The sequence below is a fragment of the Apium graveolens genome, chromosome 9 (assembly GCF_009905375.1).
Source record: "Apium graveolens cultivar Ventura chromosome 9, ASM990537v1, whole genome shotgun sequence".
NCBI classification, from domain to species: domain Eukaryota; kingdom Viridiplantae; phylum Streptophyta; class Magnoliopsida; order Apiales; family Apiaceae; genus Apium; species Apium graveolens.
In genome coordinates, this window is record NC_133655.1 from 12,444,943 (window position 1) to 12,463,470 (window position 18,528).

An 18,528-nucleotide genomic window follows, 5' to 3' on the forward strand; every position below is an offset into this window, starting at 1 on the left:
AGCATGTCCCATAGGGCAAAGGATTGTACAGTATCATGCAACACTGGTGGAGGAGGAGCTGGCGATGGTAGTGGCAGTCAACATAATCCTACAACCAGAGTGTTTGCATTGACTGCAAATCATGCAGCAACTAATTCAGGTACCATTTCATGAACACTTCTTGTTGGTAGACGTAATGCTTATGTGTTATTTGATACTGGTTCGCCCATTCTGTTGTGTCTTTATAATTTGTTCGTCATCTTGGCGTTGCACCTTCATTATTATATCTTCATATGTCTATTGCTACCCCGATGGGGAATTCTGTTATTATATCTGATGTATATCTAGAGTGTCTGATAGTTGTGGGAGATAGAAATTATAAGGTTAACTTGCTTCCAATGGAGATGCATGACTTTGACATTACCTTAAGCATGAACTGGTTGAGTGAACATCGTGCCATCATTGTTTGTCAAGGAAAGAGGGTGATCTTTGGGGATGCAGACGAACCATAATTTGTATACCAAGGATCTCAGCCGAAAGGGGAGGTTAAATTAACTTCTGTTTTAAAGCCGAGTAAATTGTTGTCTAAGGGTTGTGATGGCTACCTTGCTTTCGTGAAGGATACATCGAAGGATGAACCTCGCATCGAGGATTATCCAGTTGTCATGGAGTATGAAGATGTGTTCCCTGATGAGCTACCAGGTTTTCCACCAGATAAAGAGGTGGAGTTTACTATTGAACTAGTTCCAGATGCTAAGCCTATTTCTAAGGTGCCTTACCGGATGACACCACTTGAGTTGCAGGAATTGAAGGAGCAGTTGCAAGAGTTGCTGGATAGGGGATTTATCAGGCCAAGTGTATCTCCGTGGGGAGCTCCTGTATTGTTTGTGAAGAAGAAGGATGGTTTCACGAGATTGTGCATTGACTATAGGGAGTTGAATAAGGTGACTGTCAGAAATAGGTATCCTTTGCCACACATTGATGACTTGTTTGATCAGTTGCAAGGGGCGAAGTACTTTTCGAAGATAGATTTAAGATCTGGTTACCATCAGTTACGAGTTAGGGAGGAAGACATTTAAAAGACTGCATTTCGCACTCGTTATGGTCATTATGAGTTTTTCGTGATGTCCTTTGGGTTGACGAATGCACCAGCGGTATTTATGGATTTGATGAATTGGGTCTTTCATGATTATCTGGATAAATTCGTGGTGGTCTTCATCGATGATATCTTGATATACTCTAGGAGCAGAGAGGAGCATGAGGAGCATTTACGTACTGTACTTGAAATTTTGAGGGAGAAGAAGTTATTTGTGAAATTTTCCACGTGTGAATTCTGGTTGGAGGAAGTGGTATTATTGGGGAATATTGTGTCTGGTAGGGGCTGTGACGCCCTCAATCTTGGGGTTAGGAAATGAGGACTCACACACCTCTAATCTAATAATTAAATATGCATAAACCCCGATTAACTACTAACAGGATCAACAGGATAAAGTATGAGACAAGATCACAACTACCAATCACAAAATATAACTTACAAACCCAAAATATTATTAAATAAACAATATCGATTCCGGTTGGGAACCGAGAGATAACCCATTGTATCTTTATACACTTCTTTCTAGGCGCGAGCTCACTCATAAACACCACTACCTGCTCTGGTAACCGGTAGCCCTCAACACGGTAGGGACCACCAGATACGCTCTTACGAGCAGTGCGCCTAAGCCTGGCCATCTTCTTGCTTAACTGCCATGGTTAGATTAAGACAAAACAAATGAGTATAAAACTCAACAAGTAACTATATAGCAGTTCTACAATATCAAATCACAATATGCTTGAACAAACTAGGGCATTCTACTTTAATTAATCTAGGTGGCAGATTTCCATCTTTTTGGGATAAGGAAAGGTATCTGAAGAATAGTATGAGCTTTCAACGAACAAGGCTCGAAACAGGACAAAAGCCGACATTCATCACAAATCATTATAGGATCAAAATAGATCTTTCGATAGAGGAAAGCAACAGTATTTCAAGATATAAAATCAATCATATGATCAATAATTTCAAGAATCAGGGTTCTCGAGCTTTAAGCTCTACAATGACATATCAACTCTTTTCAAAGCAATATAAACCATTTTCAATTTCAAAAATCAATTTACTGAACAGAAGTTTCAGTTCCCTTTTTAAATAATCACTTAGAACCCTTGATTGGATCACTTCATCTTTCCATTTCATTATATACGGGTGATCAGCCCGTATCGACCTCCATTCCGGTCTTTAAGGTACCAATCGACATAATTTCAGCCTTAAACTGGACTAGTCCCACTAGCCTCTTACCATGACTGGACTAGTCCCACTAGCCTCTTAGGTCCCAATCCAATCCATCAGGAATTCTTTTGGAAAACCTTGAGTTGGAAAAACAAATAGGTTTTCTAAAATCCATTTTATCATTACCAAACATTTGAAATCATTCGGACTCTTTCAAGTCGAAACTCATTCTTAAATCAGATTTTTAAGGAAACAAAGTTCAGGGAGTGAATCAAAGATACGCAAGGAACAATTCACGAGAATTCTGTATCAAGGACAACAAGGCACTAATTTAGAAGGATCAGCATTGACTTAGGGATCAATAGGGTGATCAAGAGAAACAGGGTATCATTAAACAGGGTTAACAAGGAGAATCCAAAGGTTCAATATGATACATGGCTTAATAGGTACTTGAACAGAAAGACAGATTATCAAAGGGTGAAATCAATAGGATTATCAATAATAGGTTATCAAGAATAAGGGTACTTTAAATCAATATCAGGGTTTCATAAAATAAAGGTTTCATACTTTAACAGTTCAATACTCTACGGGGTATGAACAACATTCTTTTTATAATCATTTACACAAGTAATCAGAGTTACTTGCCTGGATTTGCTTTCCTGAAGGTTGAACTACTGCCACCTAGTAAATCCTTTCCTTTCCTAGTCTGAATGCCCTCACGCTCCGAATCTATAATAAAACCAAAAATCTTAATTAGATTCCCAACTCTCGTTCCCGGAACGATCACACTATACGATAACTTGATTATATCCTTGACTCGAGCATACGAATATAGCTTATACATATAAGCACATAGCACTTAGCACATAGCACATAGCATATTCCTTTCTCGTAGATTTTATATCCTTATATACTTAACAATCAAAGCGTACTCGCTTGACCTTGGCTATTTCTCAAATCACACTAACACGACTCTTTTACGAGTACAAGACCTATTCACAACCAAACATTTACGTTCATAACTATCACTTATATCCTTTAAAATCAATCAACTTAGTTCCCTTTTTCTTTTGTTCCTTAATTCGAACTACATATTATAATCAAGCAAACAAATTCATAAATATTTACTTATACATCTTCAATCATCCTTTTAATCATAAAAACCAAGCATTTTGACTTTCATTCCCTATGGCCTATTCGGCCTTATCACACAAGATTAACCAAATACTCACTTTAAAACACGTAACTCATTCAAAACTATTAAAGAATCGTTCTCCTTTCTTTAAATCATAAAAATTTGAACCAAATCATACATACATGCTCGCATGCAATTCAATTTCAACTTATCATTATATCAAACACTTTATTTTCATCAAGTAAGCCAACTAAGTTTCTTAACACAATCGATTTTCACCTAAATCAGAACATGCATCCATTTATTCATCAAATTAGTCCCTTTTAACTCAATTCCCATTCGGCAAAAACTCAAATTTACATCTCAAGGACAAATCAATGACATGCATATCTTGATCCTCTTTAAAACTAGCATGCAATCACTTTTAGGCCATATAAACTTAATGTTTGCCAAGATTATCTCACAAAAATCAATTTCCTTTCTTATTAACACAAAAATTCGAACCTAAACTTAGCATGCAATAACAATTTCATTCTTTTTTTAATCTAACAACGATCCATCATCATTTTAAACAAGTTAATCAAATCAACAACTTTAAAGATCAAAACCATTCGGGTTTTTCAAAAACAAAACATGCAACTTGATATCCTTAATCTTTGAATCACAAATCAACCTATATTTCAACATCAAATCAATAACTCATGCATTTCAATATAATCAACTTCATTTCTTAAAATAGTAAGGGCCATTCGGCCTTTTAATCAAAATACCACATGCAAACACAAATATTTGATTTTAAGGTTCTAGAGCTCAGTTTTTTTAACATCATAGCTCACCACCGGTTCACCGGAGTTCATCACCGGTGGCGGTGGCATCTCGGTGGTGCCCCCATTCGGGGGTTTCCAACCATCAACCACCCATTTACACAAGTAAGACACACATGCAACACACATCCTTATTCAAAACACAAACCCCTTTTTGTTTTCATGAAAGCCGAACTCAAAAACCACCAAACTCAACTTTGATCTCTCCCAAAAACATAAAAATAGCTACATGCATGAATGAATACAAGTGGATATCTCTATTTCTCACACAATCAGGGTTCTATACCCGAAAATGAGTGAAGAACAAGTGAGAGAGAGTGAAGAGAGAGAGAGTACCGAGAGGGAGAGAAAAATCCGAGAGAGAGAGAGAGAGAACGAAATGAGAGAAAAGAGAGAATGAAGAGAAGGGCTCGGGAAGAAAAGAAACAAAAAAGGAGGTGGGGTGATTTTATATTACCAAGGGAGGGTAATATGGTAATTAAGTTATTATTTAATTTGATTCTCTTTTTATCCTTAAAAGAAAATAGAGTTAATCTGCAAATGCTTCTCTCGGAAAGATGAAATTATCTTGAATAAAAATCTTTAACACGTAGATCTCGAAATTAGCTTTCCAACCATTACTCATAATGAATTTTTGAGCGAACGATTGATTTTATATGAATTTCACAAACTTGCTTTAATAAATACATTTTTCACATAAAATCAATTTAAAAATGCAAAGACCAACAATTAAATGCACTCATCATTTTTAAAAAGTCTCTAGGACCTTTACGAAGATAACAGAACAAATCCCATGTTTTTATCTTTCTCGGATGATTTTATAAAAATGCGCGAAGGTTAATTAAATCTTTATTTAAATCACATAATTCCTTTAAAATTCACAAAATTGACACAGAACACATAGTCATGAACTCAGTCAAACAATCACACATATACAGTCACATAACGACTCAGGTCTGATCATAGAACTTATCCCTCTTTAATCTTTATCCTCTTTTAAGCGTACCGGGTCACGTTCAACTTGACGGCCCGACGCTCAGCGTTTCAATTACGCTTCTCAACATCTTTACCAATCAACACGTCACTTAGGACGAAATACTTTATTTACTCATTCATTCATTCAATCACATAATTCACATTTTATATTCTTTAACTCCATATTAGGACGGGTTCCGTTCTACCTGACGGCCCGACACCACAGCTTATCTTTTAAGCTGACTCTTTAAATTGGAACATTTTTATCCACGCTCCTAAACTCTAGTATACAGATAAGACAAATAATCATCACTTAATCACATAATTATAATCACATCACATAACACATTCTTTATTTACTTAATTACGACATAAAATTCTCAGTCGTCATAATCTACCCTCCTTAAAAGGATTCTGTCCCCAAAATCTAATCTAAGCAAATAGATGGGGATACTTTTCTTTCATTTCGCTTTCTAATTCCCAAGTCGATTCCTCGACTAGTAGATTTCTCCACAACACTCTAACTAGAGGTACAACTTTATTTCTAAGTGTCCTTTCTTTTCGATCCAAAATTCGCACCGGTTGTTCCATATAGGACAAATCTGGTTGGATTTCCACTGGTTCCAACTCGATCACATGGCTCGCATCAGTATTATACTTCTTCAGGAGAGATACATGAAACACATTGTGCAGATATTGCATTTGCGGCGGCAGCGCCAATTCATATGCCATTTTCCCAACTTGTCGCAATACTTCAAATGGTCCAATGTACCTGGACTCAGCTTTTCTTTCTTTCCAAATCGAGTTAAACCTTTCCAAGGAGATATCTTCAACAAGACTTTGTCTCCAGTTTCGAATTGCACATCTTTCTGCTCTTGATTCGCGTACTTTGCCTGTCGGTCTTGAGCTGCAATTAATCTCTTTTGAATCATTTCAACCTTTTCTTTCGTTTGCTGAACTAGCTCTGGGCCAATAATCTTGCGCTCACCAACTTCATCCCAATAAGTAGGGGATCTACACTTTCTTCCATACAACGCTTCATAAGGCGGTATGCCAATACTCGCGTGATAACTGTTGTTGTAGGAAAACTCAATTAAGGGCAAATGATCATCCCAATTTCCTTTGAAATCTATTGCACAGGTTCGCAACATATCTTCAATCGTCTGAATTGTCCTTTCACTTTGTCCGTCTGTCTGCGGATGATATGCCGTACTCATTTTCAATTTCGTTCCCAAATGATCATGGAATTATCGCCAAAATCTCGAATTAAACCTTGGATCTCTATCAGACACGATAGATACAGGAACTCCATGACGCATCACGATCTCATCCAGATACAATTTGACCAACTTCTCTAATGAAAACCTTTCGTTTATCGGCAAGAAATGTGCTGACTTTGTCAACCGATCGATTACCACCCAAATCGCATCATGATTTGACTTGGTTTTAGGTAATCCTACCACGAAATCCATCGCTATATGTTCCCATTTCCATTCGGGTATGTCCAGTGGCTGAAGCAATCCGCTTGGCCTTTGATGTTCCGCTTTAACTCTTTGGCACGTGTAACATTTACTTATCCATTCCGCAATTTCCTTTTTCATGTTTGGCCACCAATACTTTTAAATCCTGGTACATCTTTGTACTCCCAGGGTGAATTGAAAATCTCGAGTTATGCGCTTCTTGCAAAATCTCGTGCTTTAGTTCCACGACATTAGGTATCCAAATACGTGAGTTAATATGGTATATCCCTTTTCCATCCTTTTGAGCTTTAATTTCTTCTCCCGTCAACTTATCCTTTTCGCGACTCATCATTTGCTCTTGACAGCATCGAATCTTTTCCAAAATTTCAAGTTGAAACAGCATTGCATGCATAGCCTCACCTCCATATTATGGAGTCTGCACCTCTATTTCCATCTTATCAAAGTCTTTGATTATTCTTCCGATGACGTTAACATATTCAACCTTTCCTTTCGACTTAAAGCATCAGCTACCACATTTGCCTTTCCAGGATGATAGTTCATCGCACAATCATAATCTTTGATCAATTCCAACCACCTTCTTTGTCGCATATTCAATTCTTTCTGAGTAAAGATATACTTTAAACTTTTATGATCCGTGTAAATCTCGCACTTTTCCCCGTACAAATAATGCCTCCAAATCTTAAGGACAAACACAATTGCTGCCAATTCCAAATCGTGCGTTGGATACTTCTGCTCGTGCGGCTTAAGTTGCCTTGACGCATATGCTATTACCTTCCCCTGTTGCATTAACACGCATCCAAGTCCTTTATATGAAGCATCACTGAATATCACAAATTCCCCTTTATCATCTGGTAATACCAACACTAGGGCAGTTACCAATCTCTTCTTTAACTCTTGAAAACTTTCCTCGCACTCTTCTGTCCAAACAAACTTCTCGTTCTTCCTCGTCAACTTTGTCAACGGAACGGTAATCTTTGAGAAATCTTGCACAAATCTTCTATAGTATCCGGCTAATCCCAGAAAACTTCTGACTTCCGTCAGAGTCTTGGGTCTTTCCCAATTCATTACAGCTTCTATCTTGGCTGGGTCCACTTTAATTCCTTCTTTATTGACTACATGACCAAGAAATTGCACTTCCTTTAGCCAAAATTCACACTTTGAAAACTTCGCATGCAGCTTCTCTTTTCGCAGAATTTCCAAGGAAACTCTCAAATGCTCCTTATGATCTTCTTCCGTCTTGGAGTAAATCAGTATATCGTCGATAAACACAATCACGAACTTGTCCAAATACTGCTTGAACACTCTGTTCATAAGATCCATAAATGCAGCTGGCGCATTCGTTAAGCCAAACACCATTACCAAAAACTCATAATATCCGTATCTTGTTCGAAACGTTGTCTTGTGTATATCTTCCGCTATGATCTTTAACTGATGATACCCAGATCTTAAATCAATCTTTGAGAAACACGAAGCTCCTTTTAATTGGTCAAACAAGTCATCGATCCGCGGTAGAGGATACTTATTCTTGATCGTCAACTTATTCAGCTCACGGTAATCGATGCACAATCGCATACTTCCATCCTTTTTCTTTACAAATAACACCGGTGCACCCCACGGGGATACACTCGGTCGGATCACTCCTTTGTCCAACAATTCTTGCAACTGAGCTGCCAATTCCTTCATTTCGACCGGCGCCATGTGATAGGAAGCTTTCGACACTGGTTCCGTACTAGAAGCCAAGTCAATCGTAAACTCGATCTCTCTGTCTGGAGGTAGTCCAGGCAATTCAACAGGAAACACATCCGGAAAATCTCTTACTATCGGAATATCATCGATCTTTACAGATTCTTTCTTCACGTCCATGACATGAGCCAAATAAACTTCACATCCTTGACGTATTAATCTTCTTGCCTCAATAGCCGTTAGAAATTTCTTCTCTTGCCTCTTTCCTTTAAATATCACTTCCTCACCATCCTTGGTTCTTAACTTCGCCTTCTTACTTTTACATTCTATTTGCGCCTCATGGTTTGACAACCAATCCATTCCTAGTATAACCTCAAATTCTCCTAACTTAAAAGGAATTAAGTCAGCAGAAAAGTGCCGACCTTCTATAGACACATCACAATCAGGACAAATCTTATTAACAACAACTTTCTCTTGATTTGCTACCTCTATAATCAAATTAGGCTATAGAGGGTATGCAACGCAATTTACTTTATAAAGAATACTTTCAAAGATAAAAGATCTAGTTGCCCCAGAATCCATCAAAACTTTTACTTCTACTGAGTTTATAACAAGCATACATGCTACCACATCCACATCTTGCACCGCATCTTTCATTGTCATGTTAAAGGTTCTAGCTCTGGGTTGAGCTGATGGTGCTGGGAGAGACGGCGGTCCAGCAATTCTGAGAACATTAGCATTCTGCACAGGCTCCTTGCAATTCCTAGCCATATGACCCACTTTGCCACACTTGAAACAAGCCAAATCAGGCTTCCTTACTCTATTTGAACATTCTGAAGAATAATGCCCCTTTTGGTTGCACTTAAAACATGTTATGTCCAGCTTATTACACCTCCCCGGGTGTCTCTTTCCACAGTTCCTGCATTCTTGCATCTGGGGTCTGCTATCCTTTCCCGGTTGTCCAGCTTTCTGGAAATGGTTCTTCTGGGCTCCATTCCCGGGTCTAAACTTCTGGAACTTTTGGTTCTGACCTCCACCATTCTTCCCAAACTTCCCTCTGAACTTTGAGCTTCCTTGCTCTTGCTCAGAGCTTTCAAACTTCCTCTTTCTTACTTCATTTTCTCTTCGAGCAGCTTCCCGCTCACCTTCCACTATCATTGCTTTCTGAACTAAAGCAGCATAGTTCTTGATCTCCAGCATTGCTATTTAACTCCTAATCCACGGCTTGAGTCCCTGTTGGAACCTCTTAGCCTTCTTCGCTTCCGTATTCACGTACTCAGGTACGAACCTTGACAATTCCGAAAGCTTCACCTCATATTCTGCTACCGACATTTCTTCCTGCCTAAGATCCAGAAATTTCATCTCCAATTGATCTTGCATATAACTTGTCAAAAACTTTTCCAGAAACATCTCGGTGAACTTCTCCCAAGATAAGTCTTTGCCTTCCAACAACGCCTTAGAAGACTCCCACCAGAAACTTGTTTCATCTTTCAAATAATAACTTGCATACTGAGCTTTCTTATCATCTTTAACTTCTGCTAACTCAAAGGCTTTTTCCATCTCTCTCAACCACGACTACGCTTTAATTGGGTCTGGAAAACCTAAGAACTCTGGGGGATGAACGGATTGAAAGTGCTTGAAATTTCCAACTTTTGGGGCCACAGGTTGTTGCAAAAGCTGAGCAAGTCTGCTCATCATAGTGGTTTCTGGGTTTATTTCTGGGTCTTGGGTGGGAATTTCTTCTTCTTGGTGATCTGGTGAGTTGGCCATTTCTTACAAACCTGATTGAGCAATTATTTAGCAATACGATAGCATGGCGTGAATATATTTAACAACAGTTTCTATGAAATCTCTTTTGTGGGTTTTAAGTTTTACCCAATTTGCACATGCAATCCTATTACTACATAATTCCTCCTAGCAGTATTGTTTTATCATGGCACGGAATAGGGTTTTATGATCTTTAAACATGGTTATACAAAAACATGGTTGTATTAAAACATGGCATTGAGAACAGTTTATAAGATAATCAAGGTGCACAATGGAAAGCAATGACAATAGAATTATTTAATCAAAGTGTACATAGAGAATATTCTGGGTATTAAGGTTCTGAAACAAGGTACAATAAATAGCAGGGTTAAACAGAGGAAAAACTGGAAAACAACCCCTATCTACCCCTAACTTCCAACCACTACTACTACTACTACTACACTGGTCTGAAATACAACAAAATAATATTATATATATATATATTATAATATTATAATATTATAATGTGTAATATATAAAATTTTAATATTATATATAATTAATATATATATATATAATAATTCGGGTTTTTTCGGATTTCGGGTTCGGATCGGGTTCGGATAGAGTTTCATATTTCGGATCGGGTTTCGGATCGGGTTTCGGATCGGTATACCTAATATCCAAATCCAAATCCATAAATTTTCGGGTTTAAAAATTAAATCCATATCCAAATCCAAAAAATCGGGTTCGGTAAATCCAAAATTTCGGGTTTCGGATCGGGTATCCGTCGGATCAGATTATTTTGCCATCCCTATAATTACGTATTTGTAGGATATTAAACTCAAGTTTAGAGTATCTGACAAAAAGAGCTCAAGTTTAGAGTAAAATTAATTAAGTTGAGTATCAAAATTTGAAAATTTTGATACTTTAATAAAGTGTATAGATTCTGTTATCAGTAAATGTTTTCAAGTAATATACTCTAACTTTATTAGCTTGCATTAATTTAGTGATATATAGTCTAATTCCACGTGGGTTTATGGCGATGAGATAAGTTTCACAGCTACCTTACTGGCAATTTCAATGACATCATAAGGCCATAGACCGTCCAGGTTTCCCCTTCCAATAAGAATGCTTACACGCGATATATTACAAGTTGAAGGGCCTACGCCTCCCAAAGGAAAGTCCATGCTCTCGGGAGTCGTAGGCCCCTAGCATCCCAGGCCAAGAACCGTAGACGTTATTTTCGTAGGCCAATGATACCATTTTACAATCTTATTTTTTAAATTTCATACGTGTCATTCACCTTCTAATCTTCTATGTGTCCCAGTAGCTTATAACAGTCATTTAATTATTAGGTTAGAAGACAGTTGACTAGTGGTAGGGAGATAAAAAGGAAAAAGAGAAAAAAGAAGGGACACACAGAGAGGAGACGACAAAAACACACAATTCCTACTGAACTAATCAAAAACCATAATAACAGGTAGGTATCAGGTGTGTTTAAGGTGTATATGAATATCGATATTGGACAATCAATGGGTGTGTGATCTAAATTTCCCATATTTCCCAAAAGTAAATGAGTAATTTTATTTCAAGTGTCCCTAATTTTCTCATTGTTTAGCATTCTATTTTAAGATTTATGCGTATTCACTGTACATGTGAAGTTTATTTATAAATGAATGATGAATGATATTTCTGCATATGTTGTTATACTTGTTTCCTCGCTGAAATCGGGGAATAAAGAAACTTAAATAGACTTAACTAGTTGATTATAAATTTTTTCGTATAAATAACCTATTTGCAAGTTGGATGTCACAGAGAAATAGTCATTTAACCCATTTAATTTATAATTTTTTTTATGAGAAAATCATTGTAAATGAATTTTAAAAATTAAAATATTTTGTGTACAAAATAATTTTATAGTGATACTCATTCTCATTCGGTTGAATCACTGATTTTTTTCCTTTATATAAAAAGTCTGATATAACCCTAATCTAACCCCTAAATCTTAACATGGGTAATTTCATACTAATATCAGTAGCAAATGAACATGACAAACAAATGGACCGACCAATTAAAAGCGTACAAAAATGATGACAGGCGCGTGTGGCCAAATCGAAAATAAAATCTACAACATTCTGTAAGTTTTATTTTCTCAGCGAACCGATAGAATATATTGACAAAAATAACACCGTTTTTAAGCGGAGCCGATGATGTGAAAGTTTGGGCCTATATTCATTTGGAACCTAATATCGGTAGGTTTTCGTTTCGTATGCCGAACATGGTCAGAATTGGTTAACCAGAAATGATCTGTTTTTTATTGTTTAAAAATTGGGGTGCCATCACAAATAAAAATATGGTAAGAAATTAACCCAAAAAGACCTCATTAGGTAATTATTTGTCAAGTTATATCATTATTATTTTTCATTGTGTGTATCAACAGACATAATAGATTTGATATAAATAAATGCTAAATTAGTAAATTGAAATTACCTTTTTTATATGTATTGATAGCCTATAATAATATAGGCCCAATAACAAAGGCCCAGGGCCCAATTACAAGAGTCCAGGGAGTACTCAGCTGGGGCCCAGGACACGTGGCAACATCACCACCGTCCAGGTGCCCGGGATCCAGAACGTTCATACGGTCCGGATCCAGTAGTACTCTGACGCATCACAAGCGTCCAGATGCCCTACAGTCCAAAAGGCAAACCTACGGTCCAGATTAAAAGGGGCAAACCCCTAAACCCTAGTAGGAGGCCTATAAAAGGTAGGACAGAAGGAAGGTTACAGGGTACAATCTCACATACTCTCTCTCCCACACATACTTACGCATACATACATATACACACATACACACCGTAAACATACTCGCATAATTCCCATTTTGCCTCTCTTCTCCTTAAAAACCTTCTCTCATTCTCACGCCGGAGGTGCCGCGGGGACGCCACCCCCCTCCGGTTCTGTTTTGTAGGTTCCCACCCTACAGCTGCACCGCACGCCACCGCCGTTTCCGTCCAAAAGGAGCTTGAATTCGGGCCCAGCAAGGAGAGGGTTCCGGGATGATTTGGGATTATCATTGGCGCTAGAAGGAGGGGTCGAACCTCCGTCCAGTGGTGTTCATATCCGCAACTTCCACCATACCCAGTAACTTGGAATACCATCCCTCAGTAAGAATGCCACTCCCAATCTCTTAGATCTATTTTTTACAAATTATATTACTGTGAGTTTCTGGTACTGTTGAATAACCGTGTCTACAAGAAAGAGCAAAGCGGCCGTTTCTACTTCTCTCCTTCCACCTCTACCCCAACCTAGGGATGGAGATATGGAAGATCTGGATGAAGGGCCCCCCATAACCCAGACTCCATCTCAAAATCTCCAACCAGGAGACTAGAGAATAGTCATCGAGAAAGCTGCCTATAAGCACACTGGGACTTCCACCAACCCCTGGGGAAACATGACCCCGGATCAGATACAGGCGGCGATGGACCTGTGGAAGGAAAAACATAATGCCGAACCTGAGACCCGCCCAGGGGATCAGCGTGAACGGTCCGGAGAATCCTGGGGTTCCGTCTTTGATCGGATTGTAAAGAATTTAAAGAAACCACCAGAGGATGCCAGGGATGAGATAAAGAGAGCTGCCCTCCGAGAGAGGATCCGGAAGGAAGAAGAAGCCAAAGCTCATGAAGCTATCGAAAAGAGAGTCTGGGAGGAAGAGGCAAAGCTAAAAAGAAAGGCACACCGGATTCATGTTTCTTCCGATTCGGAGCCGGAAAATGAATCTAAGCAAGAACAAATGGCTCGGGTCTTTCGGGATCTCAAAAGAAAAGTAGAATGCGATATGGAAGTGGGTGCGGTAGCCACCCCGTTCACCAAGAAGTTGGAATCAACCCCCAGAGAATCGGGCCTGAAGCACTTCAATTTTGACTCTTTCGATGGGCTGGCTGACCCCGAGGAGCATCTGAACTATTTCGAGCAAATCTCTAATATTTATGATTATAGTGACCTAACCAGATGCTGATTCTTCGCGTCAGCATTAAAGGGGGGAGCTCAGAAATGGTTCAGCCGCATTCCATCCCGGAGTGTGGACGCCTGGAAAGACTTCCGCGAGATATTTTTGAAAAGATTCAGGGCCAACCGGATGAACGAGCTGCAAATGTGTCATTTGGAAACAATCCAGCAAAGAAGCAAGGAGTCCCTCCCGGAATTCATCAAAAGATTCCAGGAAGCAGTTAACCAACTCTCCAACTTGGAAGAAAAAGAGGCAGTGAACATTTTCCGAAGGAACTTGCACCCGATATCCTGTGAAGGCTATGTTAAAGACTTGATTCATAGAGAGCCCCAGAGCCTAGCATTAGCATACACATTGGCATCAAAGTTTATAAAGGAAAATGATTTCCTCAAGTCAATGAAGATGAATAGAAGAATACATGATGATGATGAATCTCCGGAGCGACGCTCATCGCCCGGAGAGATAAAAGATACAAGCTTGACAGGCAAGCCAACTACATTCAGCAGTCTCGAGGAACCCCACCCCGGGAGACATATGCCGAATCAAGAAAGAATGAAAGGAAACCCAAGACCAAGAAAGAACCCAAGCCGGAACCGGAGTGGACACCCCTCAACAGGCCCCGGGTCGACATTTTGCAGGAAGTTAAGGGCAAACCTTTTTATTATCCGCCAAAACCCTTGTTGGCGCCCCCTGAGAACAGAGCACGGGACAAACATTGTGGCTATCACGAGGATCATGGCCACACCACTGAAAACTGTTTCTCCCTCAAGATGTTCATAGAAGACCAGATCAAGAAGGGAAACATGAACCAGTATCTCCAAAGGGGGTCAAACGACAAGGACAGGGCCCCGGGAAGAGGCAAAAATGTGGTAAATGTTATTTTTGGAGGCACAGCTTCTCCACCTCGGAGCCCGGACCGGGAGAATGATGTGATGATGATCCAGGCTCTGGATGATGAGCCGATCTACTTCTCTTATTCTGATTATGAGGGACTCGATCCGGACCACAACTTGGCATTGGTGGTGACCCTTGATGTCACAAATAACGAGGTAAAAAGAATTTTAGTTGACAATGGTTCCTCTGCTAATATTGTATTCGAGCACACACTTAATAGGATGGAGCTCGGCCACCTCCGAATGGACCCCTGTCTTGAAGATCCCTTGTACGGATTTGGGAACACAATGATTCCAATCCGGGGCATCATTTATCTCCCCATTATCTTTGGAGCCGCACCCCGGCAGGTCTCTCATATGATGAAGTTCTATGTGATAAGCGCAACCTCCTCATACAACATGATCCTTGGAAGGCCCACTATCACCAAGCTCAGGGCAATCCCCTCAACTATTCACTTAAAACTCAAATTCCCCACCCCGGGAGGCGTTGGAGAATTGAAAGGAGACAGGGAGATGGCAGGGAGATGCTATGGTCAAGCCCTGGTCATGGCAGAAACGGAACCGTAAAACCGGAAGAAGATAATGTCCCTACCCAAGGGACAAAGCAGAAAGAAGCATCGAGAACACCTTAGTAAAAGGGCCCGCTTGGATGTGAATATGATTGAAGACTCCGAATACAGCGTAACCAACGCTGATGCCCGAATTCAGAAATTTGTAGAGAGCAAGGATAAGACAAAGGTAGAGCCTGCCCAACAGACAATCGAGGTAGATTTGGAACCCGGGAACCCCACCCGGAAAATCAAAATCGGCAAAGGCCTGGAAACCACATTCCAGAAGGAACTTATCGATCTACAAAAGGAATACGCTGATGTGTTCGCTTGGTCCCCGGAAGACATGCCGGGGATTGATGAATCTGTGGCCATGCACAGCCTGGATGTAGATCCAAAGCAAAAACCAATCAAGCAAAAAAGAAGGAACTTTGCCCCTGAGAGACAGCAGGCAATCGACCAAGAAGTTGAAAAGTTGTTAAAGGCGGACATAATCTGTGAAATTAAGTATCCGGATTGGCTAGAAAATGTTGTGCTGGTCAAGAAACCCAATGGAAAATGGCGAATGTGCGTGGATTGTACAAGCCTCAATTCAGCGTGTCCTAAAGACTCCTACCCCCTGCCCAACATTGACCAGCTGATAGACGTAACTTCGGGCCATGTAATGCTAAGCTTCATGGATGCTTTCTCGGGATAAAACCAGGTCAAGATGAATTCGGCAGACATCGCGAAGACGACATTCATTACACACCGGGCTGTCTACGCTTTTGTTATGATGCCATTTGGGTTAATCAAAGCCGGGGCAACATACCAAAAAATGATGAATACCATCTTCAAAAATCAGCCGAGCAGGAACATGGAATCTTATGTTGACGATATGATCTCTAAGTCGGTCACAATCCTAGAGCACGTCCAGGACCTCAGGAAGTGTTTCGACAATTTGAGGAAGTATAACATGAAGCTGAACCCAGAGAAATGCGCATTCGGGGTCCCCTCCGGGAAGTTTCTTGGTTTTCTGGTCAGTGAACGAGGAATAGAAGCCAACCCGGAGAAGATCAAATCTCTAATGGAAATGACAGTCCCCCAGACTCAAAAGGACATTCAAAAGCTTGCAGGATGTTTAGCAGCCCTTCGAAGATTTATCCCAAATTGGCAGAAAAATGCCTGCCTTTCTTTGAGCGGTTAAAAGGAGCCCAGAACAGAAAACTAATCAACTGGACCCCGGATTGCCAAACAGCGTTTGAGGAAGTCAAGCGACATCTGATGAACCCGCCTATTCTGTCAAAAGCAAATCCCGGAGAGCCTCTTTATCTCTACATTGTAGCCGGGGAAAGAGCGGTATCTTCTGCACTCATCCGGAAGGAAAATGGTTCACAGAGCCCGGTATACCATGTAAGTCAAGTCCTGAAAGACACTGAAACCCGGTACCCAAACTTGGAAAAATTCGCACTGGCTCTTGTGCACTCGAGCAGGAAGCTAAGGCAATACTTCCAAGGCCGGGAAATCAGGATAATCACTAATCAACCGCTTCGCAAAATCATCCATAAGCCAGATGCCTCCGGGAGATTAGTCAATTGGGCAATTGAATTGAGCCAATTCAATATCAAATTTATTCCGAGGACAACTATAAAAGCCCAGGCGTTGGACGAATTCGTCATGGAATGCACCTTTTCGGAAGTCCCGGAGACACCTAAACACCAATCCGGAAAAGAGAAAGAGGCTGGAAACCGAGATTCTTGGACATTACATGTCGATGGTTTGGCTACAGCCGAAAGGTCCGGAGCCGGCCTGATCCTTTCCAGCCCAGGTGGATTCACAATCCAGCAGGTCATAACCTTCGCCTTCAAAGCAACAAACAACGAGGCCGAATATGAAGCTCTCCTCTACGGACTCAGGTTAGCCAGATCCCTTGGAGTAAGGAGTTTAACCATTTATAGTGATTCTCAGATTGTGGTAAGGCAAACCAATGGTGAATATATTGCAAAAGATCCCAAAGTGGCCCAGTATCAGGAGATGGTTAGGGCAATCCTTGAAATAATCCCGGACTCAACCATCTTGTAGATAAACAGAGAGGAAAATGCGAAAGCAGACGAACTGTCCAGGCTCGTCTAGAATACTTCAGATTTCAGCAACTCGGTTTACTTCGAGGAGCTCGGAGCCCCCAGCACCGATCGGCCCGAGGTATTATGTATTAGTAGCCCGGACAACTGGATGACTCCTTACATAGCCTATCTTAAGGACGACACCCTTCTGGAAGACCAGAACAAAGCACAGTACCTCAAGTATAAGGCTGCCCGCTTCTTTCTGGAAGTGCGTTGATCCGGATGAGGCAGATTATTTGCTCAGAGAGGTACACGAGGGAATCTTCGGGGATCATTTAGCTGCTAAAGCTCTAGCCTACAAGGTCATTAGACAAGGCTACTATTGGCCCACAATCCACGCTGATTCAGTTGCCTATGTGAAGAAATGCAGCAAGTGCCAAAAGTTCACCAATGTGCCGAAGTAAGGTTCAAGCCTCCCCGGGTCTGTTCTCTCCCCGATCCTATTCGTTGTCTGGGGAATTGACATCATGGGTCCTTTCCCTCAAGCAAAAGGGGATCTTCATTATGTGCTGGTGGGAATAGATTATATGACTAAGTGGGTAGAAGCCAAGGCTATGAGAACCATCAATCAGTAGGACTATATCAAATTTGTGGATGCGATTGTGATGAGGTTCGGGATCCCAATGGTTTTAATCTCGGACAACGGGCCGCATTTCATGGGTTTGAATTTCGAAGCCTATCTCAAAGAGCTCGGGATAAGGCACAAAAAAGCATATATGGCCCATCCACAAGGAAATGGACAGGTCGAGGTCACAAACAGAACCATACTCTGAGGTTTGGAAAAGAGATTGGAAGATTCTAAAAAGAACTGGCCGGATGAACTCCCGAAGGTTTTATGGTCCTACAGAACTACCTCCCGGACGGGAACCGGTGAGACTCCATTCAAGCTC

At 40.4% G+C, this 18,528-nt stretch overlaps 3 protein-coding genes across 3 annotated transcripts; all 3 read left to right on the plus strand.

The window, feature by feature from the left end:
- Positions 1-290: 290 nt before the first annotated feature.
- On the plus strand, positions 291-13,149 carry LOC141685026 (uncharacterized). Its single transcript, XM_074490151.1, has 3 exons — positions 291-461; positions 570-882; positions 13,058-13,149. The coding sequence occupies exons 1-3, from the start codon at positions 291-293 to the stop codon at positions 13,147-13,149; spliced, it is 576 nt and encodes a 191-aa protein (XP_074346252.1).
- Positions 13,150-14,898: 1,749 nt separating this feature from the next.
- Positions 14,899-15,555, plus strand: LOC141685027 (uncharacterized). The gene has a single exon (XM_074490152.1). The coding sequence runs from the start codon at positions 14,899-14,901 to the stop codon at positions 15,553-15,555; it is 657 nt and encodes a 218-aa protein (XP_074346253.1).
- A 1,244-nt stretch (positions 15,556-16,799) lies between these two features.
- Positions 16,800-17,597, plus strand: LOC141685028 (uncharacterized). The gene has a single exon (XM_074490153.1). It carries the CDS (start codon positions 16,800-16,802, stop codon positions 17,595-17,597), a length of 798 nt encoding a protein of 265 aa, XP_074346254.1.
- Positions 17,598-18,528: the final 931 nt, after the last annotated feature.

Excerpts from the sequence above, each read along its gene's own strand:
- LOC141685026 (XM_074490151.1), top strand. The coding sequence starts at position 291 with ATGGGGAATTCTGTTATTATATCTGATGTATATCTAGAGTGTCTGATA. Across the intron at positions 462-569 it reads TTGTTTGTCAAGGAAAGAGG|GGTTGTGATGGCTACCTTGC; the intron begins GTGATCTTTGGG and ends TTGTTGTCTAAG. Across the intron at positions 883-13,057 it reads GTTTGTGAAGAAGAAGGATG|GTTCCCACCCTACAGCTGCA; the intron begins GTTTCACGAGAT and ends TCTGTTTTGTAG.
- LOC141685027 (XM_074490152.1), top strand. The coding sequence starts at position 14,899 with ATGAACCAGTATCTCCAAAGGGGGTCAAACGACAAGGACAGGGCCCCG.
- LOC141685028 (XM_074490153.1), top strand. The coding sequence starts at position 16,800 with ATGAACCCGCCTATTCTGTCAAAAGCAAATCCCGGAGAGCCTCTTTAT.